Source organism: Lissotriton vulgaris, chromosome 5 (assembly GCF_964263255.1).
Source record: "Lissotriton vulgaris chromosome 5, aLisVul1.2, whole genome shotgun sequence".
Taxonomy (NCBI): domain Eukaryota; kingdom Metazoa; phylum Chordata; class Amphibia; order Caudata; family Salamandridae; genus Lissotriton; species Lissotriton vulgaris.
The window spans coordinates 481,915,937-481,940,452 of record NC_141693.1 but is presented as its reverse complement, the minus strand read 5'-3'; the positions used below and the strand labels follow the sequence as shown (position 1 = coordinate 481,940,452).

Genomic DNA, 24,516 nt, shown 5'->3' with positions numbered 1-24,516 from the left:
TATGCACTTCATAAGTTTTAAATGTTAGCCATTACATCAAGTTACCCTGATTTTGTCATTATTTTTGACCTCTCAGATTGCTTAACGGACTGGATTTTAGTCCATTCTTAGGTCTGACTTTCAGGTGTTTGTCGTCCTGGTTGTTGTCTCGGCAGTAAGGTTACTCGATGTTAATGGTTGTGTGATGATCTTAAACCAAACTTCATTTTAATGGTACTGTTTGATTCTTAATTGTGGATGCCTGCTATGCTCTTCGTGCATTTAAATATTTGTATTGTGTACTTTTATGGTACAAGGACCGAAATAAAGTGGGAAACATCATTTACTACGAATGCATTACCACGCGTTACGTTTACAACAGGTCACTTACCACGCAAACGTCTTTTCACCGCGGGTGCATTCAACGAACGTCTTTACCACGCAACGCAAGCTTCATTCCTTCCAGTCTTCGTTCCTTCGTCCTGCGTGTATATCATTAGGAGAAAGGGACAATAAAAAAAGGGGGCTGGGGGGGTCTCTCCCCCCTAAAAAACAAGCAGAATAAAAAAAAAAGAAGAAAACTTAAACAAAAATACGCTATTCAGTGCCAAAGGAGAGAAAGGAAATAGCCTCAACAACGACGTGGCGTGAACGTCAACATAGAAGTCCTATCTCTATTTTGAAAGACGTGTTTTGACGCTGGTTACGTTAGAAGTATCGTAGCGTAAATATGGCGGTGTATAATCGTGCGTGCGTGCTCAAATGCTGCGTGGTAAAGACACATGCGAAGTAAAAGTCGCGTGATAATGCCATGCGTGGAAAACGTTAGCGTTGTATTATCATATATTCAAATAAAGTATTGAATTGGAATTGAAAGTTCTACCTCCTCGGTTCTTTTTGTGCCTTGTCAAGGGGTCTGCTTTTTAGTTTCAATTCCTGGTAAAATCCAGAACACCATAATGGATTGATTTTAATATCGGAGGGGGGGCATTTGCCAAGCAGCCATGAGTAGTGCATCTCTGTCTCTGTAGTACAGATTCCTTGGAATGAGGTGTCTGGCTCTGGCATCCGGTTTCGGCAGTGCACCAACTACTCAGTTCGCCCCTCTACGGCAAAATATGAAGAGATCCTCAGGCCTAATTTGGGTCGTAACCAAGTTTTCTAGGAACATTTCCTGATCTGCACCTTTGCACTTTTTTGGGGAGGTCCGCAATATTGCGCCGTTAGAGACCCACGACGTCCTTGGCTCCAATGTGCTGTCAATGAGTGACTTCTTATAGGGATTGGACTTCTTTCTGGAAAGTCTTGATTGAGCTTGAGTGAGAAGTGCCGATGGCTGCCCATTGAATGACTGGGCCATTTGTTGATGAATGCGTAACTAAGTGCCTGGATTCATGAGTGTGTGATGGTGATTTGGTCTGTTTTTGGCAAAATCAGTGAGGTGGCTGTTGGATAGAGAAGAGTGCCATGCCTTGACAAGAGGGTTATTATAGATTGAATGAATCGGTAGCTGTGTTGTCAAAACTCTAAACAGATTGTGGAGGAATTTACAGTGGTGAGTAGATAAATGGATGTTTAGATATTGTGTAGGTGCTTGTGTACCTAAGTCGACAGTGTACTGGGTAAGTGGGTGTCTTTGTTTTGTGTTATGTTGGCAGTGAGGAAGTGGGCCTTTAGTTGTATACTGGTGGCTAGATGTTGGACGGCTAGAAGACTAGGGTGTGAGCTGATATTCGTTGTGTTATGGGGGAGCATGTTGACTGGGTGAGAATTTGTCTGTTGTGTGTAGATCAGTGGGTTTTGGGTGAGTTTGTTTTTGAGTGGTTGGTGGACTATGTAGACGTTGAAGTAAGTGAATAGTTGATTGTTGGGAAAATAGAATAAGTGCTTGTGGCCAGGAAAGTTGGTGCACCAGAGACATGCAGGACATGAAGACTTGTGACTTAAAGTCTGTCTCTCCGTGTGTGTTTTTCAGTAGAGCTATCATTTGAGTGCAGATGTGTTCTGTCATCTAGGTCTTTCTTATCCCTCCACTTTCTGCTTCAGATCCTGGTTGATGGCGAAACAGACTTTCAGGCCACGGAGATGTTCGGGACCAGGGTCCTAGCTGTTATGAAGCCTCCTCCACTGGAAGAGCAGCCTTCTGGGATGGTGAGTATGTACTACATACATTCGGGGTCCAAGTAAATCACATCCCTTTTTTTCTTATTTTTAAGTGTCCAGATTGCATCTCATCCTACATTCAGAGTTAGTAACAAGCATGCATTATGAAGACTGGATTGCATGTGCTGAATTAAACTTTTAGTGGTTCAGCATGTGTTCTTGTTCTTTTGCTTGTGGCAGCGAGACTAGAAGAGTGTTACTGGAATTAGTTCATCTTGAACCTCTGCCTTGCAATATTAAAGGTTGCTTTTCTTATTCCACAAATAGGTGTTAGTATATTGGAAATGTATGTCATCCTTTTACACAATCATATTTTGAAATGGTGTCATCTTAACCTCATTGTTTTTTAACATTTGTTGCTGTGCATACTCCTAGAATCTAGTTTTGGGCCTGCTCGTTTGCAGCATGTTTTGAGTCACCCAACTTGTTGCAACTCTTCCCATAGTCCACAATGCACCCAAACAAAGACTCCACCTCAGGTTGTTTTCTTCTGCTGTTGAGTTCATACTTTTACTTGCCAGCTTGACTGGTGCGTTTTTGCAAAACTCTTCAGGACCAGGCTTTCGATCTTTAGACTCATTGACTTTCAAAATAATTAGTGCCCAGCCAATGCTTGCTTGAAGTACTCTTCGCTGACACCCAAGTGCCTTTTGAATACACCGTACCCAACGAAGTCTCAACGCATTGTGCACAGATGCCCTCACCAACAACTGTCATTGACAGAACTTATACACACTATAGGGCGAATTCTGGAGAATGACTTTGGTGGGAGGGTGTCATGGAACAGATTCCTTTCCTGTTCTCTCACAAGAGCAACAAAAAATGCCCGATATCAGACCAACTCCAGTGTGTAAATTCTGCCTGTCGCTGAAACATAAAAAGCCTTCCTTAGATGCCTGCCAGATATTGAGGTGTAAGAAAACCGTGTGGCACAGAAGAGACATGCATTAGTTGCATCACAGAATGCAACACCGCCCACCCTTGTCCAAGATCTCTGACAACTTAAAAGTTTTCAACTAGAGGCAAAAAATATACATCCACCCTTCTGTTTTGAAAATTAGAAGATCCTTGTTAAGTCTCTCTTTTCTGAGTCCACACACATACACACCCTTCTGTATCTTGAAGAAACATAGATTAACATTTGAAGACGAGCTACCCTAAGAACCACTGACACTTTCTGCCCCAAAAGGGTTAGTAGCAGCACCTCAAGCCTCAACCACTTCCCCTAGGTGTTACCCTTCACCCCTGTCACACCCATGCCCTCACACACCTCCACAGCTTCACTCTCCACAATCCTCCGCAATCCTCACCTGAATCTGCTGATATACTCAGACTAACACTCAAATTTATGGAGGTGTTTAGAAAGTACACAGGTCCAGATTAGAATGTCCAATTCTTGGGTTTACTAAAGATAATTCATAGAACACCATCCATCTGGAACAGCACCTTCTCAAACCTTCAGTTAATAACTGAATACAAACATTCAAAGCTCCCTAGTTACCGCATTTGTCTCTACATGACATTCCAAAATATGCATTGACATAGAATACCACACACCTCCCCTTTATTACTTAAACATATGTACAAAATTGTAGGGAAGCAACATTCCCATATTGGCACTATATACAACCTAACTTGAACATAATCTTGTGAATATACAGGTCTCTTTCCAACATGAAGACTCTTTATCCTGTTTTCCTGTGCGTCCCTTCAGGGAACATCCATTTTTGCAGGAATACCAGATCCAGAGGTAGGGTAGAATTTTGCAACTCTTCCAAGATTCCAATTCCTGTGATCATCAGACTGGACACCATTTTTAAGCAGCTTTATCACTTTCAAAGGTTGACTACATTTAGTTAGTTTATATCCAGATTACAATTTCCAATCCTTGGGTTTATTAAAAAATAATTTGTAGACCCACCAATCAGGAACAGCTTTGTCCCAACCGTGAGTTACAAACTGACTACAAACATTCCAAGCATGTCTCCTGTCTACATAAAATACCAGAATAATCATGCACATACAATACCACAAGGTGCTGACATGCCATTTCCCACTTTATGCAACTGAGATTCTCCCGTCCATCTCATCTACAGAACAGGGGCTTCATTAATGAATTTTCAGATCTCCTTGCCTCTTCATCCCCCTACACACCCCACCTTCTTTGCTGGCATCAACCTACCAGATAACACCAGCTAAAAAAACAATACACACCCTCCTAAACATTTGCACTCTCTGTGTGCATAGCATGTCACCCAGCACCACAAGCCAAAGGCCGCATCCTTGTCTTAATCTTCTCAACATTTCCAACAATCCAATGTAAACCACCCACACCCCTGAATGTGACCGACCATTTTGCGGTCCCTATCTCCCTGTCTAGCGTCCTACCAACAAACCGCGGTCAACCCAAAAGAGAAGACTTACTTACGGGTATTCTAAAGATCTTGCTGACATAAGTGATCCATCCGCAAACAGAAATAAAAATGGAAGGAACATAGAATTTGAGACCTCACAGCATGCAGGCAGTTCTTCACATCGGACAAAACACTATATCAACTCCATAAATGAAGCCACCAACGGAGGCAGAATGTTTTTAAGATAATCAAGCACTGCATCAACCCCTAGCTGAACCCAGCTATTCCTCCCTCCATTCAAATGTGCAATGCCATGAACCTCTTATTCAGTAAGAAAAACTTGAAGATCCAACAGCCCATTGACATTCCAAGCCTGCTTCTTCCCTTGCGCCCACCCTTTCCCATAGAATCCCGCAACGGTCATCCTTCAAAGGCTTCTCTCTTGCAGATCTTGCCAACCTTCCCAACACCCCCAGAGATACTTTTTATGAAGGATAATGTCTTACTCTTGTCCTTCATCATAGTGCTATCTGGAGATGTTCTTTTACCACTACTCACCATTTAGATTGCCTCTCTCACTCAAGGTATCTTCCCAGAAGCTCTAAAGATAAGCAGATCCTCTCACACATAAAGATTAAAGCCTGATGACTTCACTAACTACCAACCCATCACTCTCTTAAAATTAATTGGCAAGGTCTTTGTAAAAGCAGTCAATGTTCACCTCCGGGATCATAATTCTAGCCATCTCTTTCACAATTGCCATTCTCTTTTAGATCACGCTGCACACAGTAGCGATCAAACGTGATGCATAGAGAGTGGTACATTACACACTGTAGACAGTGCCCTCCTGAATGCAGATAAAGATTTACCCTGCCTTGTGACATTGCTGGACCTCTCAGCTGCCTTCGAACTATAACCATCCCACACTTGTATGCACCTTGAAGTCTCAATTGGGATTCACCAACAAAGTCTTTAATTGGTTCTCCTCTTACCTTTCCCTCCTACCCCAGGTTTTGTTCACATTGGCACCCTCCATGTCCTAAAAGTTCCCTTTCACCTGTGGAGTCCCCTAGGGTTCCATTCCGTCTCACAGATAGCAGCATCAAGATTCACCAATATGCAGATAGTATGTAACTCTACATGAAAGTCTCCTCTGCTTCAGACATCCATGCCTCAACATACATATAATCCAGACCTTGATGCTCATTGCATACCTCATGCTCAAATTTATGAGAACTGCTATTCAATCCCTCATAGACTTGCATCTGAATACAGGTAATGACCTGCTCCATGACCTTCAAGATTTCACACTAGCACCCCTTAAGAAAATCATACATGCCTCAGTACATCTGATCCAGGATCTGAAGAAATAGGATCACATCACCCCTATCCTGATGGAACTCCATTGGCTCTCCTTGCTTGCCTGCACCATCTTCCAAACCAGCTACATTACTTACAAAGTCATCACAGCCAGCACTCCCACCTATCTTGCAGAAAAGCACAGCATCTCTGGTGGCTCTCAGCACAGTCACAACCAGCGCACCATAAGTCTGCAGACTAAGAAATGCAGAAAAGGTAAGTAAACAGAAGGACTGTTCCATCGATGCTCCCAAGATCAGAAACAGCATCCCTGTATTTATCAAGACGGCCTCAATTCTGGTCCAGTTTAGGGATGGGTTGAATACGCACCCCTTCAAATAACTGTACATCGCAATGTATTAACAGTCCATAAACCAGCTATATCTCCTATCATTTGTTGACTTTATGCTTGTCTTTGACCATGTACTGCGCTCCACTACTTTTTTGCTAGGTTTGTGCTATAATAATACCACATGCATACGTACATGCAAACTTTAACCTTTGAGGACACCTTCATTCAGGTCCATAGGGACAGGGTAGTACTCTAAACAAATTTCAAATTCCGCCCAAAGTTAGTCTCAACTTTTTGCATTTATCAAACCATTTTGCTGCCCATATTATTCCTGCACCCATACACCATAGCAGAAAGAGCTTTGCATACACTTGATATTAAGAGGGGGCTCATTTACTGCTTCAACAGGACTAAGTCCTCCCTTAAGAAAAAACAAATGTTGCAGTCTTTACTAAACCTCCCATTGCCCACCCCAAAGCCCAAGTCAGGCATTGAGAGAGATTCATCCAAACCTGCTATGCCAAGAGCATACCGTCTATGCATATTCCATGTGCAAAAATGAAGCATGGCTTTCTTACGTAACATTTAGCTAACATCAATAAAGCTGTTGCCTGGTCAACAACTCGCTTATTCACTCAACACTACTGTTTGGACTTTCAAGCCCTTCAACAGACTGTATTAAAACTCTTGTTCCACACATCTGTATCAACTGTTTGCTATCCACTGCTTTGTGAAGAAACAGCTTTACAGTCTTTGTTTAGCATGTGTTTCAACAGTCTCCAATTCTAGGAAGGGAAAATGTTACTTCTGTAACTATCTGTTCGTAGCGTGAGGTGCTGTATATTCACATGTGCCCACATCGCCAGCAATGAGTTCCCAATACCAGATGCTTACTCAGGGGCAGAATAGTACCACTCTTTGCCCTACCTTTGAGCAGCAGTCATATGTAAACTCACAAGTCGAACCGACACAAGGCATACAGGAGGGGGTTAGGGCAAAGATTTCCAGGGAGTAGATCCTGCCGAAACACTATATATTTCGAAGGATGATTGCTGCGTTTGCTTATTCTGACTTACAATCAAGTAAGGATCTTGCACCCTACTTGAAGGATGTGCTGTTTTGACCTGCAGCTGAGCAGTTCCTTTTTCAGATTGATCCTGGCTCTTTCTGCATGGAAAGGGGTAGATGAGGAATATCACTGCAGACAAAAGGTAAAGGATAGCACACCCATGATTTAGAATACACTTAAGTCTTTACCTTTCCTTACTTTATTAGAACATACTATCATGAACAACGTGTATTTCCCAATGGGAAAACTATTAACATCCTCCCCTGGCGCTACACCGGGATTCACTCTGCTCTGCGCCACACCACATCCATTCAGCTTGTGTTTCCGTAAGTGGGTCATGGCAGGTGCTGGTGCTAGGAAAGGAGCCGGAGTTGGAGAACAATGAAAACTGGGCTCAGTGCTCGGATACGCATATGTTGGATCATACTGAGGTTGCAACTGCTGTTATACATTGCTGTTGCAACCTCCATTCCCACACTCCAGCACTTCTCCATTCATCCTAATGCAACCTCACTGTCTGCCTTACCGACACTCAACTTCACCCTGGTGGCTCATGGAGACGGGTGGGTGGGGGTGTACGTCAGGGCGTCAGGGAGGCGTGCCTGCGGAAGTTCTCAACACGGCTGGAGGGGGGCCCACTACTCTGCTTGGCTTCTAATAAGTATCTCACCAAAGCAATTAAAGCGACCTGTGATCCCACTGCACTCTGGCTCAGTGAAATGTGGAGTGTGAAAGATCTAGAATTGGCGTTGCCATTCCTGCACACTGGTACAATAAAATACCTGGAGAATACAGGAAAATACTGCAATAGACTCACGTGTGGTCATTGGTGGTGGTGGTGGTGGCGGTGGCAGTTCACCAAAGTCAGGGGGGGGAGGTAAGTGGTCATTCATTATTACTCATCACAGTATAACAGCATAGCTGAACGACACTGCCATGGACCTATTATATTCCTGGCTCAGTGACATTTTTCTGATTACCATCCTATTATTATCCGACAACCAGATTGAACTGCACCTTATATACATCTACATCTATATCTGTCCGTGCCCGAGCTTCCATCTTAACCCTCTCCTATGCAACCTGCGAAGCTAACGGAGTCAACTCATGCCACCATCTGTTGTATCTCCTGTGCTACGCACCCCACAGAGCTTCAGAGATCACCAGACAAAGGGGGAGACCTTGCGAAGCCCGTCTAGGCTTAAGCCTAAATTGGTGACAATATTGAGGTCCAACCAGCTTACTTCGAAACTGTGACGGGTCACTTCTGTCCAACACTATTCCAACAACTCTTAATTTCACAATGGGTAAGAAATTACCAGATGGTGGAGGGCTCTCCACTACCTCAGCTAACAAGTATACTTCCATCGACCGTATGGTGGAGAGCGTGATAGGGGCAGGGCCATCTCCTCTTATATAGCTCTCTCAGAAAGGAGATTATCTTTGAATAGTGACCCCGCTACAGTCTTCCTCTATCCTACTACGGAACCAGTCTTTGAGCCCCAGAAACCCATTTTATTGTCACAAGAAGTCGCTCACGAATCAACCATTTTCCTAAGATCCTCCGGCCAATCCTGCCCCAAAACCAAAAGTTCCCTGGATGACAAACCTATAGCAACAGTGCACGATCCCAAAGCCAAAAGCATAGTACAACCAAAACAGCAAACTTCGTCCATCGGGCTTCTAGCTACACTAAGTGACATAACCCTAACAACTCACTGATCAGCCTCCCGAGCAACACTCGAATATAGCAAGTGAGGCAGCCATGGGTGTCTCGACAACTGCCACAAAGAAGATAGTAGAAACATGTGTCAACCACTTTAAAGAGATCCTAAAAGCAAAACTTGTTCCTGGTTAGATAACTTGGCTTCACAGATAAGTCTTAAAATATCTAAAAAAGCCAAGTATCACTAGTCGTAGGAGGAAGACAAGATCCCTGCATGGCCATTGCCCATGCAATAACCCACAGCAAAGAAACCAGACTAGATGCTCTCCTAATCCCCAAAACATACCCAGTCTTAAAACTATTCCTGGCGTGGGCAGGCCAGACAGGCTGAAGCTAGTAAATCAACCTCCCCAACTCCCCCTGGCATGCACACGCTACCTGATAGTTCTCAAAAATGTGCCAGTGCTGCCCGCAGGAACTCTATAAGATCAAGTGGCCCTGAAGAATAAATCTGCCAAATGGATAAAAAACCAACTCGAGATGCCCCGGCGATACAGCCTAAGACGTCATAGCAGTAAAAAGGACTCCATTGCTAGGCATTCATCCAAAGGAATGCCCAGGGGAATGTGTTCTAGCGAACTTCAAATCTCCTGCGACGGTAAACATGCTCTTTAGGCAACTTTCCAATTTCCAACCACTGCCAGGGAAAATAGAGGCACTTTCACTGGGCTATTTTGATAGATCCAGTCATTTCTGCCACATTTCATCAAGGATAGCAGTCATAACGATGACCTTCCTTCCAACCCTGGTCAGCCAATAATCAACATTCCAACCCATAACCCCTACGAACTACTGCTGTACATGGACGTACAATATTGACCTATCAATTACAAAGTCAGCTTGGTTCCCAGTCGGAGTTGTGGACCATCGGCAAAAAAGGGGCTTACAGGACACATAATCACCCTTTCCTCCACACTAAATCTGCATTCTCCCATCATAGAAGAAGAGCGTAGTATTGGGCCTCCAACTTTAACACTGGGAAATATGGTACTTAGCATCTTGAGAAACCCTGTATGAACCAATGAGCATGCGAATACCCACTGCACTTCTACTCCTCCTTCCTGAGCCAAGCAGACCAGCCCAGTTTCCATTTCAAAACTTGGCATTATCCCAATACTCACATTCATTTGGGGAATACACCTACTAGCTTTGGAGTCCATTCCAATGGAATAAACAACATTTTGTGTTGTAATATTGCTGGCATCAAAACCAACTTGTCTGCACCAAATTAGAGGAAATATATTGAAGAGTTTGACGTTTGTATCTTTCAAGAAACCTGGGCCACTGAGGCAGTCTACTAACTGGGAAATATCGCATATTATGTGAACGCTGTTCCATCGGCCCATGGTAGAGCGTTAGGGGGCCTGCTTGTTTGGATAAGAATTAATCTAAATGGCACTATAGAGGTCCTAGACATTGTATCATCTGACATACTAGGACTAAAAATGCCCTTCTCTGGGGGAATATGCATGTATATTTATAATTAGGGCTCCCGGTTTTGTGATATTTATTTTCTTAACATTTCCGTCTGTATTTAGCCATATTTATTTTTTGTCCATTTTATCTGTATTTATCCATATCTATTTTGTGTTTTGCGTATCAATGAAGTTGTAAAACTGTACATTTCCATATTTATTTAACTGATAGACGTGCACGCATACTTTCATATCTCTCGTGTTTTCGCTATTTAAGCTGGCAAATATTACATAACAATACATCCACTGGTAAATACTAGCATTATACTATAAATGTATGTTGACATATGCCGTTATTTAAAGGAATGTTATACTGTTTTTTAATTTCCATGCTGTCCATCTGCTCAGCTGCTGGCCTATAATTCATGAAAGACCGCACGGAGAGTCACATAACAGTAGGACAATTTTCTGTATTAATCCACTTTTGAGATACGGCAAAGATGCTCAATTAACATTTCCCTTCCCCGTTGAGAAGGGGGTGTAGGAAGGTGGATACCCCAGATTTTTTGCCTAGTGTTTAGCTGGTTTTTGACTTAGTTGGCCTGGGACCCTGCTAATCAGGGCCCCAGGCTATCTGCTCTCTCTGTAAAATGGACTCCATGTACCTTAGGTACATAACCAATTGGACATTGGGTCACCTTATCAGCCCCTGTACAGTGTACTATAGGTACCCAGGGCATAGGTGGATCCAAGGCCTACCAGGGGCTGCAGCATATCTTTTGCCACCCCTGGCTGGCTATCCAAACTGACACAACTGGCTGATCACTCAGCTGGGGCAAGGTCGTGTAATCACCCCTTGCTTAGATATAGTCTACCTATATCTAACCCTATATCTGGACACATATATACCTATAAGTCACTATTATGGCAGGCCTTAACAATCCTGGAGGCAGAGTGCTTGGTTTTATGTGAGATGGTGCTCTAGCATGAGCTGAGCCTTTCTGCAGCTGTCGGGACCAACTCCCTTAGCTGTTCCGGGATATTGCCCTACCATATACTCTTAAGTGCATTATAATCCTCGCGGTTACTTGCTAACTTTAGTTTGGCTTTATCAAAACATGTTGTGTAAGGTGTCATACGCTTTGGAATACTACCCCCCTCGCCAGTCCTGGCGACGGGGGTAGCATTCCACCCTTCTAGAGGGAGAAGAAATGTTACTTTGCTTAAACGCGGTTAAATCTAACCAAAGCCCCAGCATCACAAAATGGATGCTGCTGCCACAGACACAAGTCTGGCCTCCTGCTGCTGACCGAAACTCCGGCAGGGGAGGCCTGGACAAATGGTATCCTGTCACTGGGAGGTGTTACACCACCCCAGACAGGAGATAGTGGATTGTAGCAGGGAGGGTTGAATGAAACTAGACACTGCCTGGGGAGCACAAGGCTTCCCATGCATAGTCCAGTTCAAACCGGTGCTGGGACACTCCAGTCCCAGCTCTGGCGCGAAACTGGACAAAGGGAAAGGGGTGTAACCACCCCCTTCCTGGGTTCCACCCATAGGAGGGACCTAGCAGGTAATCCAGCCCCTTGATTTGGAATAAAGGTAGGAGCTGTGCCCAGGAGCATTAGATTATCCTGAACGAAACTTTGATACAGAACTCTGGACCCTTCAACATCCCACTCGACGTGGAAGACTGAAGAATCTTCCTTGTGGTCAAGGAGTGACCACCCTGTGCAAACAGGCACCATCCAGCGCCCAACGGTTTGCTTTGTTGCAGTTCCCACCGGAACTCGAGCGACAGAGATCGACAAGACCCAGCTTCCCTGACTTCTAACAGCCGGATCCACAGTCCCAGCAAATCTGAGACCCGTGGAGGCGACGTGAAGTGTGGAGCCGGCCATCTTGAAAAGACTGAGAAATGCTGACCGTGCAGCTTCTGAGGCACCCTCGAAGCTGTGCATTGGGGTTTGAGAAGCCCCAGCCTCGAGCAGCTTGTGCACCGAAGATCTCCCCTCCACACTCATCGAGTGCTGCGTGGGGCCCTTTTGCATTTTTCTGCTCGACGCGTTGGTCCGGTCGCTTGCCCGTTGGCTAGTGGCCCCAGAACCGACGATCCTTGAAATATACACTGCTAGTTTGGTTGCTCCAGACCGGCCCTCGCTCCTCTGAAAAGGAGCCACCGCTCTGACCTTGCTGGTCCGAGTAAGAAGCGATCTTCAAGTCCTGCGTGGGTTGCATTTGCCAAGACCTGTTAACTCCAATCCGGAAGCCGACACCGCCGACAGCGAGAGCCTTCGTGGGACAGCTCGTGCTCCACTCCTGGTCATGGTCGATGCCCCAGAGTCCACGTGGCAGCGGAGACAAGCTTCACGACAACCACCTGATTGCGCCCGACATCGCCTTGTTCCTTCCTGGATCCATCCTGGTCACTGGCTAGTGACCCAGAATCTGTCCCTTCTGTTTTCAGGTACTCTACATCTTCGATCCACCCTTGGATCCAACCGGACTCTTCTCTCCTGGCCGCCTGCAGCATCTTCATCTCCAGGCTCCATAGATCTCCACGACGAAACCCGACACACTTTGGGACCTATGCACCTGCTTCCTGTGGGTGAGGTAACGAACTAACACCGGTACTCCTGTAGTGGTTTACACCTCTAGTGTCCTAGTTTAGAGTGGGGTAATTCTATTCCAGTCGGAAGACTTCCAATACAGTAACTCTTTAACTTTTACGCACCATTGACTTTGCATTGGTGCATGCGTGTGCTTTAGGCACTGCACCCGTGTCCCGCTGGCCTCCCCCGACTTCATCACTGCTAGTCCCGAGTAGTCCCAGCGATTCACAATGCCCTAGGCCTTACCATTGTTCGAGAGGTGGTACTTATACCACTATTTTAGTATATGGTTTGAGTGGCCACCTGCCCTATCCAAAATTGTGCAACTTTTGAATGTTTAACTGTGCGTTTGTTTAAACGCTTCTGCTGCTGCACTCATAAAGAGTACAGAGGATTATTCTAGTAATAAATACATATATTTTTATAATATATAACTTGTGTGGTGTCCTTTAATTTGGTATTACAGGATTGCATATGGTAAAACAGCTGGCTTCACATGCCCTCTTGAGTTTAGCCTAAGACTGCTTAGTCCATGCTACCCCTAGGATAGCCTGTCTATAAGGTTGACTTTACAACCACCACCATAAGGGATTGTTTGGACTGATACAGGGTGCCCACAGAATTATGGACATCATACATCAGGCCAACTTCTCACATTGGTGTGCAGCGGTTGGGATTTGAGCTTGCTGTTGTTTTACCATTGCAATCTTTATATCATTTGAAAGATCACATTAAGTACTATAGGTACATATAAAACAAAAGCTTAACATACTTAAGTTCTACTGAACTTAGTAGTTGTAGACTAAAGGGAGTAGCACACCCTGGCTACAACTCACTAGCAAGGTTCCAGTAGGAAAACACTTAGTGTAGGTAAGTGCACCACTTACACCTCACTAGTCATGCCTGGCACAGGTGAAGCATCAAGCTCTCTACCTGTGGGTGACCAGCCAAAGGCACCATCCAGTTATGAAAAACTCAGCCACAAGGACTTGAGTGCCCTATGCACTTCAAGGGGGCTGAAAAGGGGTCACATCCCCACCACCCCTATCCTTATAGCAATCCTAGAGAAAGCTGATCTTGAGAAGGAACCTGCTTCAGGTCCTTCAAGTAAGGTAGGAGAGGAAACCCCCCCGATAACATTGATGTCCCAGAAGTTGAACCTGCAGAGGTAGACGAGGATGAGGATGGAGATGAGTCAGATGACCAAGGGGGGGATGACCAGGTTCAAATTTGGACTTTGAACCAGGTCAACTTAAGCCTACATCGGAATGGAGAAGGTGTCCACCTGTCCAGGCCCAATAGTAGACTTAACCATGGCAATAGAAGGATTAGATCTCCCTCCAGGGACTCTAATCATTCTAATGCCTCAAGGGGATCTCAAAGGGGAATGACTTCCCCCCAGAGAAGAGAACATGAGGCTAGGATGAGAGCTGTCCAACTCCAGATAGAGAAGGAGGAGGTAGCCCTGGCTCAAGCTAAACTTGCTTTGGCAAGGGAGCAAAAATTGTGCGGATTAGATTCCACTGGTGGCAGCAACAATATCCCTAAGGATAAAGACAGGTCCTATGATAGTAGAAACCTGAGTAAGATTGTGCCCCCCTACAGAGATGGGGATGATATCCACAAATTGATAACTGCTCTTGAGAGAGCCTGCATGGTACAGCAGGTTCCTCAGGATCAGTGGGCAGCAATCTTGTGGCTTTCCTTTTCAGAAAAAGGAAGGGACAAGCTCCTCACTGTTAGACAGGAGAATGCAAAGAACTACACTGTCCTGAAGAGTGCTCTAATTGATGGGTTTGGCTTAACCACTGAACAGTACAGGTTAATGTTCAGAGACACCCAGAAGACACAGACACAGGACTGGACTGATTTTGTAGATTGTGCTACTAAGGCTCTGGAAGGTTGGTTGCATGGCAGCAAAGTACATGACTATACAGGATTGTATAAATCGATTATGAGGGAGCAGATCCTTAGTAATTGTCAAAGCCAGCTTTTACACCAGCACCTGGTGGACTCAGATCTGACCTCTCCACAAGAATTGGGTAAGAGGGCAGACAAATGGTTCAGAACCAGGATTAGGCCTAGAAATCAGGGTAATGACCAGAAGAAGGAGTCTACCAAGCCTCAAGAAAAAGGTGGGGATACATCTAAAGACAAGACTTCCCCAGGGCCCCAAAACTCCAAGGATGGGGGTGGGTCCCAAGATACTTCCTCTACCCAGAAAAAAGCCTTATTGTCATGCTTGTAAAAAGCCTGGCCATTGGAAGACTGACAGCAGTTGCCCTAAGGCCAACAATAAGGAGAATATTCCTCCAGGTAATACTCCAACACCTCCTGTTACTATTAGTAGTAATCCCCCAGGTGGTGGGAGTGCCCCCAAAAATTTGGTTGGGTTTACTTGGGGAACACCGGTGGACTCTGACCTAACCAGGTCCCCTACCACACCTATTCTTGTCTGTGAAAATGGCATGGGGTTTGCCAATTTCACTGCTTGTCCCAACACTTTGGACAAGTACAGACAGGAGCCCCTCATCAATGGTCTGAAAGTTGAGGCCTTCAGAGACACAGGGGCTAGCATCACCATGGTGACTGAGAGTCTAGTCCCCTCAAGGCAACTTTTACCTGGAGCCACATACCAGGTGATCAACATTGATGGAGTGCAGAAAGATCATCCCATGGCAGTGGTAAATCTCAGCTGGGGAGGTGTCACTGGCCCCAAGAGAGTGGCAGTGTCATCAAACTTGCCTGTAGATTGTCTACTGGGGAATGATTTAGAGATCTCAGCCTGGGCTGGGGTAGCGCAAGAAACCCATTCTAAAATGGTAAATCTCCATGGAAAGGTTAGTGGGGCTGTGATGGCCACAGCCCCAATCCAAGATGTCCACCCTGAACAGGTCAGGAGGGCTGTGCCAATCTCAGCCCAATCTCAAGCAGATTCCTTCCCTGAACAGGTTAGCAGGGCTGTGATGGTAACAGCCCATACCCAAACTGTGTCCCTTCCTGAAATGGTTGGTGGGGCTGTGATGGCCACAGCCCAAACTCAAACAGATTCATGTGTTGTGAAGCCTGAAACTATGGATCACTCCACACAAACAGAGAGCATTGAGGAAGAAGAGAAATCTCCCTCCCACCAGACTCTAGGAAAGGATCAGCCTCCTCAGGGAACTGATCTTACCCCTGGTGAAAGAACTGCCCCAGAGGTGGTTAGGCCTAGCCTGACAGAGCCCCTGATGTCAGTGGACCCTTCCCTGGTGGGACCCAGTCTGGAGCAGGTAACCTGCCCCTCTCTACCCTGCCTCAGTCAGCCCAGGGCTGTGGAGGTCAGGGAGGCCAGTGGTGGACCCCAAAGGCCCCCTGTCCAAAAGAACCACCCCATCAGCAGATTAGGGCCACCAAAGCTAGCACCCCAACAAGGTGAAAAAGTTAAAAACTCCTGAGGAAACTCCCTTAAACTTAGTTAGAAGCCTCCCCCTGGTGGATTCTGTTGGGCACAGCCAAATCTTGGACCCAAAGGCCCCAAACCTAAACTGTCCCTCCAGTAAGCCAACCAAAGGGACCCAGCCTCCAGCTTTAGGTAGCCAGAGGTTGACCCGGAGAGCACAGTGCAACTCAGTCATGGGAAGAAAGGCATCCATGGTGGATATTGATTGGAGGAAGCTGAGCCCTACATTAGTGGAGCCTCACTTCAATACTCCATTCCCACACCAGCATTTTACTTTGCCAAAACACACCACAGGTAGTGATTCCCTATGGTGGAGACCCTCTGTTACCCCTAGGGTGAGGGATTGCTTAGTGGACCATGAGACAGGGGGTAACCATGCTAGTGCAGGTACTTCCTTATATGGCCACTTAGGCAATATAGGCTTACCTGGTCAAGGATAGCCTTATCTCCTTTTGTTGGGGGGGGGGGGGGGTAGGAAGGTGGATACCTGACTATGGTTACCCCAGATTTTTTGCCTTGTGTTTAGCTGGTTTTTGACTTAGTTGGCCTGGGACCCTGCTAATCAGGGCCCCAGGCTATCTGCTCTCTCTGTAAAATGGACTCCATGTACCTTAGGTACATAACCAATTGGACATTGGGTCACCTTATCAGCCCCTGTACAGTGTACTATAGGTACCCAGGGCATAGGTGGATCCAAGGCCTACCAGGGGCTGCAGCATATCTTTTTCCACCCCTGGCTGGCTATCCAAACTGACACAACTGGCTGATCACTCAGCTGGGGCAAGGTCGTGTAATCACCCCTTGCTTAGATATAGGATACCTATATCTATTCCTATATCTGGACACATATATACCTATAAGTCACTCCTATGGCAGGCCTTAACAATCCTGGAGGCAGAGTACTTGGCTTTATGTGAGATGGTGCTCTAGCATGAGCTGAGCCTGTCTGCAGCTGTCGGGACCAACTCCCTTCGCTGTTCCGGGATATTGCCATACCATATACTCTTAAGTGCATATTAATCCTCGCGGTTACTTGCTAACTTTGGTTTGGCTTTATCAAAACATGTCGTGTAAGGTGTCATACGCTTTGGAATACTACCCCCTCGCCAGTCCTGGTGACGGGGGTAGCATTCCACCCTTCTAGAGGGAGAAGATATGTTACTTTGCTTAAACGCGGTTAAATCTAACCAAAGCCCCAACATCACAAAATGGATGCTGCTGCCACAGACAGGAGTCTGGCCTCCAGCTGCTGACCGAAACTCAGGCAGGGGAGGCCTGGACAAATGGTATCCTGTCACAGGGAGGTGTTACACCACCCCAGATAGGAGATAGTGGATTGTAGCAGTGTAGCAGGGAGGGTTGAATGAAACTAGACACTGCCTGGGGAGCACAAGGCTTCCCATGCATAGTCCAGTTCAAACCGGTGCTGGGACACTCCAGTCCCAGCTCTGGCTTGAAACTGGACAAAGGGAAAGGGGTGTAACCACCCCCTTCCTGGGTTCCACCCATAGGAGGGACCTAGCAGGTATTCCAGACCCTTGATTTGGAATAAAGGTAGGAGCTGTGCCCAGGTGCATTAGATTATCCTGAACGAAACTTTGATACAGAACTCTGGACCCTTCGACATCCCACTCAACGTGGAAGACTGAAGAATCTCCATTGTGGTCAAGGAGTGACCACCCTGTGCAAACAGGCACCATCCAGCGCCCAGCAGTTTGCTTTGTTGCTGTTCCCGCCGGAACTCGAGCAACAGAGATCGACACGACCCAGCTTCCCTGACTTCTAACAGCCTGATCCACAGTCCCAGCGAATATGAGACCCGTGGAGGTGACGTAAAGCGTGGAACCCAAGCCAGGCGGCCACCAACCTCACGAAGTGGATCAGCGACTGCGCAGACGACCTCGCCCCCCTGAGGACCCCGCCTAGCAGACCCGGCAGCAAGAAAACCCCATGGTTCACCGACGAACTCAAGAGCTCTAAGAAGAACTGCCGAGCCCTCGAGAGAACCTGGCGCAGAGACCCAACCCCGGACCACATGGCTGCCCTCAATCTCGCCACCCGAAAGCACCACCAACTCATCCACGCCACCAAGAAAACCGCTTTCAAAGAACGACTGGACAACAGCGCTCACAACAGCAAGGAACTCTTCAACATCGTCAAAGAGCTCTCCAACCCCAACGCTGGAAACAACGACATCACCCCTTCGCAAGACCTCTGCAACTCCCTCGCCTCCTACTTCCACAACAAGATCGCGGACATACACAACAGCTTCAGCACTCAACCGACGCACGCCACGACCGAACCACCGCCCCCCACCACCACCCTCCGCGCCTGGACTCCGATCAGCACCGAAGACACCGTCCGCACGATGAACTCCATCCACTCCGGATCTCCGACCGACCCCTGCCCTCACCACGTCTTCAACAAGGCCGACGCTGTCATCGCACCCCACCTGCGGGACATCATCAACACCTCCTTCAACACCGCGACCTTCCCGGAGAGCTGGAAGCACGCCGAACTCAGCGCCCTACTCAAGAAGCCATCAGCCGACCCCACCGACCTCAAGAACTACCGCCCCATCTCGCTGCTCCCGTTTCCTGCAAAAGTCATCGAGAAGACCGTCAACAAGCAGCTGGCCGCCTTCCTCGAGACGAACGGATCCCTCGACCCCTCGCAGTCTGGCTTCCGGGCCAACCACAGCACCGAGACCGCCCTGATCGCAGCCACCGATGACATCCGAGCTCTGCTCGACAACGGAGAAACAGCTGCCCTCATCCTCCTTGACCTCTCCGCGGACTACGACACTGTCTGCCACCGTACCCTAGTACAGCGCCTCAGCAACGTCGGAGTCCAGGAGAAGGCACTGGAGTGGATCATCTCCTTCCTTGCCGGAAGGACACAGAGAGTCCGCTTCCCTCCATTCAGATCTGAAGCCATCTGCGGCGTTCCTCAAGGCTCCTCGCTCAGTCCAACCCTCTTCAACGTCTACATGAGCCCCCTCGCAGACATCGCACGCCAGCACAACCTCAACATCATCTCCTACGCCGACGACACCCAGCTGATCCTCTCCCTCACCAACGACCCCGCCACCGCCAGAGCCAACCTTCACGAAGGGATGAAAGAGGTAGCCGAATGGATGAAGAACAGCCGCCTGAAACTGAACTCGGACAAGACGGAAGTCCTCATCCTGGGATCCTCACCCTCCGCCTGGGAGGACTCCTGGTGGCCCCCCGCCCTAGGTAGCGCACCCAAACCAACAGACCACGCACGCAACCTAGGCTTCATCCTGGACTCCTCCCTCTCCATGACCAGACAAGTCAACGCCGTCTCCTTGTCGTGCTTCAACATCCTGCGCATGCTACGTAAGATCTTCCGGTGGATCCCCACCGAGACCAGGAAGACGGTCACCCAGGCCCTCGTCACCAGCCGACTGGACTACGGCAACTCCCTCTACGCCGGAACCACCGCCAAACTCCAGAAGAGACTCCAGCGGATCCAGAACGCCTCAGCACGACTCATCCTGGACATCCCCCGTCGCAGCCACATCTCCGGACACCTGAGAGACCTGCACTGGCTCCCGGTCAACAAGAGAATCACCTTCCGACTCCTCACCCACGCACACAAAGCCCTACACAACCAAGGCCCAGGATACCTCAACAGCCGCCTCAACTTCTACGCTCCCAAACGCAAGCTTCGATCGACCGGCCACGCCCTCGCCGCCGTCCCCCGCATCCGAAGAGCCACCACAGGGGGACGGTCCTTCTCCTACCTCGCCGCCAAGACATGGAACTCCCTCCCGTCCCACCTCCGCCTGACCCAGGACCACCTCGCCTTCAGGAAGCAACTCAAGACCTGGCTGTTCGAGCAGTAGAGAACCCCCCCCCCAGCGCCTTGAGACCCTCTGGGTGAGTAGTGCGCTATATAAATGCTGTGATTGATTGATTGATTGAGCCGGCCATCTTGAAAAGACTGCGAAGTGCTGACCGTGCAGCTTCTGAGGCGCCCTCGAAGCTGTGCATTGGGGTTTGAGAAGCCCCAGCCCCGAGCAGCTTGTGCACCGAAGATCTCCCCTCCACACTCATCGAGTGCTGCGTGGGGCCCTTTTGCATTTTCCTGCTCGACACGTTGGTCCGGTCGCTTGCCCGTTGGCTAGTGGCCCCAGAACCGACGAACCTTGAAATTTACACTGCTAGTCTGGTTGCCCCAGACTGGCCCTCGCTCCTCTGAAAAGGAGCCACCGCTCTGTCCTTGCTGGTCCGAGTAAGAAGCGATCTTCGAGTCCTGCGTGGGTTGCATTTGCCAAGGCCTGTTAACTCCGATCCGGAAGCCGACACCGCCGACAGCGAGAGCTTTCATGGGACAGCTCGTGGTCCACTCCTGGCCATCGTCGATGCCCCAGAGTCCACGTGGCAGCGAAGACAAGCTTCACGACAACCACCTGAATGCGCCCGACATCGCCTGGTTCCTTCCTGGTTCCATCCTGGTCACTGGCTAGTGACCCAGAATCTGTCCCTTCTGTTTTCAGGTACTCTACATCTTCGATCCACCCTTGGATTCAACCGGACTCTTCTCTCCTGGCCGCCTGCAGCATCTTCATCTCCAGGCTCCATAGGTCTCCACGACGAAACCCGACACACTTTGGCACCTATGCACCAGCTTCCTGTGGGTGAGGTAACAAACTAACACCAGTGCTCCTGTAGTGGTTTACACCTCTAGTGTCCTAGTTTAAAGTGGGGTAATTCTATTCCAGTCGGAAGACTTCCAAAACAGTAACTCTTTAACTTTTACGCACCATTGACTTTGCATTGGTGCATGCGTGTGCTTTAGGCACTGCACCCGTGTCCCGCGGGCCTCTCCCGTCTTCATCACTGCTAGTCCCGAGTAGTCCCAGCGATTCACAACGCCCTAGTCCTTACCATTGTTCGAGAGGTGGTACTTATACCACTATTTTAGTATATGGTTTGAGTGGCCACCGGGCCTATCCAAAATTGTGCAACGTTTGAATGTTTAACTGTGCTTTTGTTTAAACTCTAGTGCCTCTGAACTCATAAAGAGTACAGAGGATTATTCTAGTAATAAGGAGAGTGCTACCAGCGGCGGATTGCGGCGGAGGTGATCGTGAACGCCAAACAAATGCCAAACAAAAGCGCAGAAAAGCCCCAGAGGAAATCGGAAATTGCTTCAATACCTGAACACGAGAATCGGCGGTTCAGCGGTGGTGAGGCGGTGGTGATGAGCCGCGGAAAGAGCAAAGGGAGTGGACGAGGGACCTGGTGACCTGGTGAACTCGGGTGAACTCGGGCTGTTCCGGACGTTTTGGGAGACGCCGGTATTTCCACCACCCTTGAGCCCGCGCCTGTCCCGACTCCTACGATCTCCAGGGGCACACGAGCCTCCATGGCTCTTTTGTCTTTCTGTTTATGCCTCACCTGCCTCACCTCGCTTTCTCTGACGAGCCTGTGAGCAATCCAGCAGGCAAATAAGCAGACGGGAGCTCAGAGCCCACAGCCCAGAAGTGAGGTGCACGGAGCAGATCACAGAGAGGAGAGTGTGCTAAACCTGCCAACCTGCACCACCTGGACAGCGAGAGAGAGTACTAAGAAAGACGTGGACCCTGGGACACCGTGGACACTGTGGACACAGGTCACGCACCACGGAGTTGAGGCACTGTGGCACTGTGGTCCCCCCAATTATCTTTTGACTTAGATAGCCACTCCTCAGCTGAACCTTCCAACTGGCTTCCTCACAGCATCGCAGCATCGCAGCATCGCAGCACTGCTTGTTCCTTAAGTGTTACGCAACGCAGCGCAGCGCTTAAAGCATAAAAGCATAAAAAGCTCAAAAAACACAAGTGACGCTCTTTAAAGTGACGTTCTTTAAAAAGCCACGAAATTACAGCCGAGAAGAAGTGGCATTTGCACGTCAGGTGAGGGGTGCCGGGGGGTGTTTTCTACTGAAAGGACAGCGCAGCGTTGGGTTACGCCCTCCCCCCCCCCTTGGCTGACATCAGCTTCTTTAGCCATCATGAGATCAGGTAAAGAAAGAAGAAGTATTTCTACAGTAGTGAGCAATCGGAAGAAGAAAAACAAGCTACTTAATGCCTCCTCCGAAAGCCTAGAAAAACTATCAAGGCCAACAAAACCTGGCACAAACACAGAAGACAACTACTTAGTTACCCTTATGCATGAAGCTGAGGGTCCAGAGGGATCAGCTCTAGGTCAAACAGACCAACAAATTCATAACCATCAAAAATCAAAAAAACCTCTTGTACAACCTAAAATTTTCTCCAAGTTTGCCTTTGTAAAAGATGCTGGGGCCGTGTTAAACCATATGAGCCCCTCTCAGAAGGGCCTTCCCTCCCCTTTGCTTCCGGAAATAATCATCTTAACAAAACACGACGTTGCAGACTCGGCAAGAGCCCTAAAACCGGCTTCGGTATTGGCGAGCCATTTGGTCAACGAAAGTCCACCTAAACCTTACAGAAACTCAACGCCTAACTCAGTTACAGTAGCAAAGAGCCTTCAATGTTCTGAAACAGACGGAAATAATCCCAGGTGGCAAAATAAAAGCTTTGAAGTGAACAAGGACACAACCGTGATAAGAGAACATAAAGAAGATGAGCCAGCTGATGAGCCTGATGATCAAGACAAAGAGCATTCTCCCAAGGAGCACTTAGAATAGTCATCATCGCTAAACCATTCACTCCACGCCACCTCAGCAAAAAAATCACAGCGGGAGTCCCCTGATTTGGCTTTGGAGTTAAACAGTTCATACCAAACAAATCATCCTGGTCCGAATACAACCCAGTATGTGCCAGCAAGTCCCGTACACACCGCTGCATTGGAGTCAAACATCTCACCTCAAATGAGACTCTCGGATTCAACTATAACTCAGCACTCAGAGTTAGCATTAGCAAACAGCGCATTTCCCGTGATAATTGAAGAACGGGAGATAAAGGCGGAAACACCTGCCCATGGTAAAGGTGCCACATTCCCTCATGATACAGAAACCAAAACGGTTGATTCCCCAAAGACTCTAAACACAGAAGAGTGCGGGCTCTGGGCATCACTGTTAAACACCATGAACCTCACGACAAAAGCAATGGAATATCACTCGGATAAGATGGATATCCAATTAAATCTGCTAACCCGACTAACGACCCACGTCATCAACATCGACACCAAGCTACTTGATCTGAACGAGATGATTAAAAAAGTTCAATCAAAAACTACAATTAACCCACCAAGCTGTACTTGTTACTCAATCATTGATACATTATCATCTTTACCAGATGTAATGAGTGAGCTCTTAACTGATATAAAATCCATAAATGACTCCCACAGAGCAGCATGGGCAGCAGCAAGCAAGGAAAGAATAAACCCAGATTGTGAGACAACAGAGAAAATCCAATCGGCGGTTATTCCCATTGCTACAATGGTCCTGAACAACTCAATTAATCACCCTAAGGAACTGAATGTACAGATCCCACAACAAACGGGAGGGGCACATAAGCTCCGGCACGACGAAAACCAGCAGAGATCAACCAGAGAGGCGTCCGCCATCGGAGAAAGCAGGGAACACACATGCAACAAACAACTGTCTGCTAAACAAAGAAGGAAAATGAAGAGAAAAGGGTGAAACAAGATGGGCTCTATAAGTACATACTTCCCACAAGCAAACAAACTACTGCAGGAACAAGACACAGAACAAAGAGGCACTAAGGACGATCTAAGCAAAAGGGCAAGGCAAAGCCCTCCAATATCCCCTACCCTTATAAGCCCAGAGGAAATGTCTGCCAAGAATATAGCAACAGACGCTGATCTTATAAGGGGCTCAGCTGAAGAAGCTCGTGTACAAGTTGACTTAGGGGCGACAAGCAAGTATTCAAAAAACCCCTTCTACATCGAGTCAATGAGGTTACAAAATGCGGACAACCTGGTGGTACAATCAACAGGAGGAACTAATCCTTGGAATTCCGCCATCTGTATCTCCACACCAGCAATGAAACACGAACATCACACAACTGCCGACAAGGTACCCTGCATTCAGAGAGAGCAAAACCCAGGTTCAACCCATAGTACAGCCCTAGAATTAACATTGGGGCA

At 47.7% G+C, this 24,516-nt stretch overlaps 1 protein-coding gene across 5 annotated transcripts in view; it reads left to right on the top strand.

Moving 5' to 3' along the window:
- ATP13A2 (ATPase cation transporting 13A2) overlaps positions 1 to 24,516 on the top strand; it is an 831,233-nt gene that overhangs the window by 643,644 nt on the left and 163,073 nt on the right. For all 5 annotated transcript variants that reach the window (XM_086921931.1, XM_086921933.1, XM_086921932.1 and 2 more), the window contains one exon: positions 2,026 to 2,130. In XM_086921931.1, the coding sequence (XP_086778057.1) occupies positions 2,026 to 2,130 (105 nt within the window). The remainder of the gene's footprint in view (positions 1 to 2,025; positions 2,131 to 24,516) is intronic.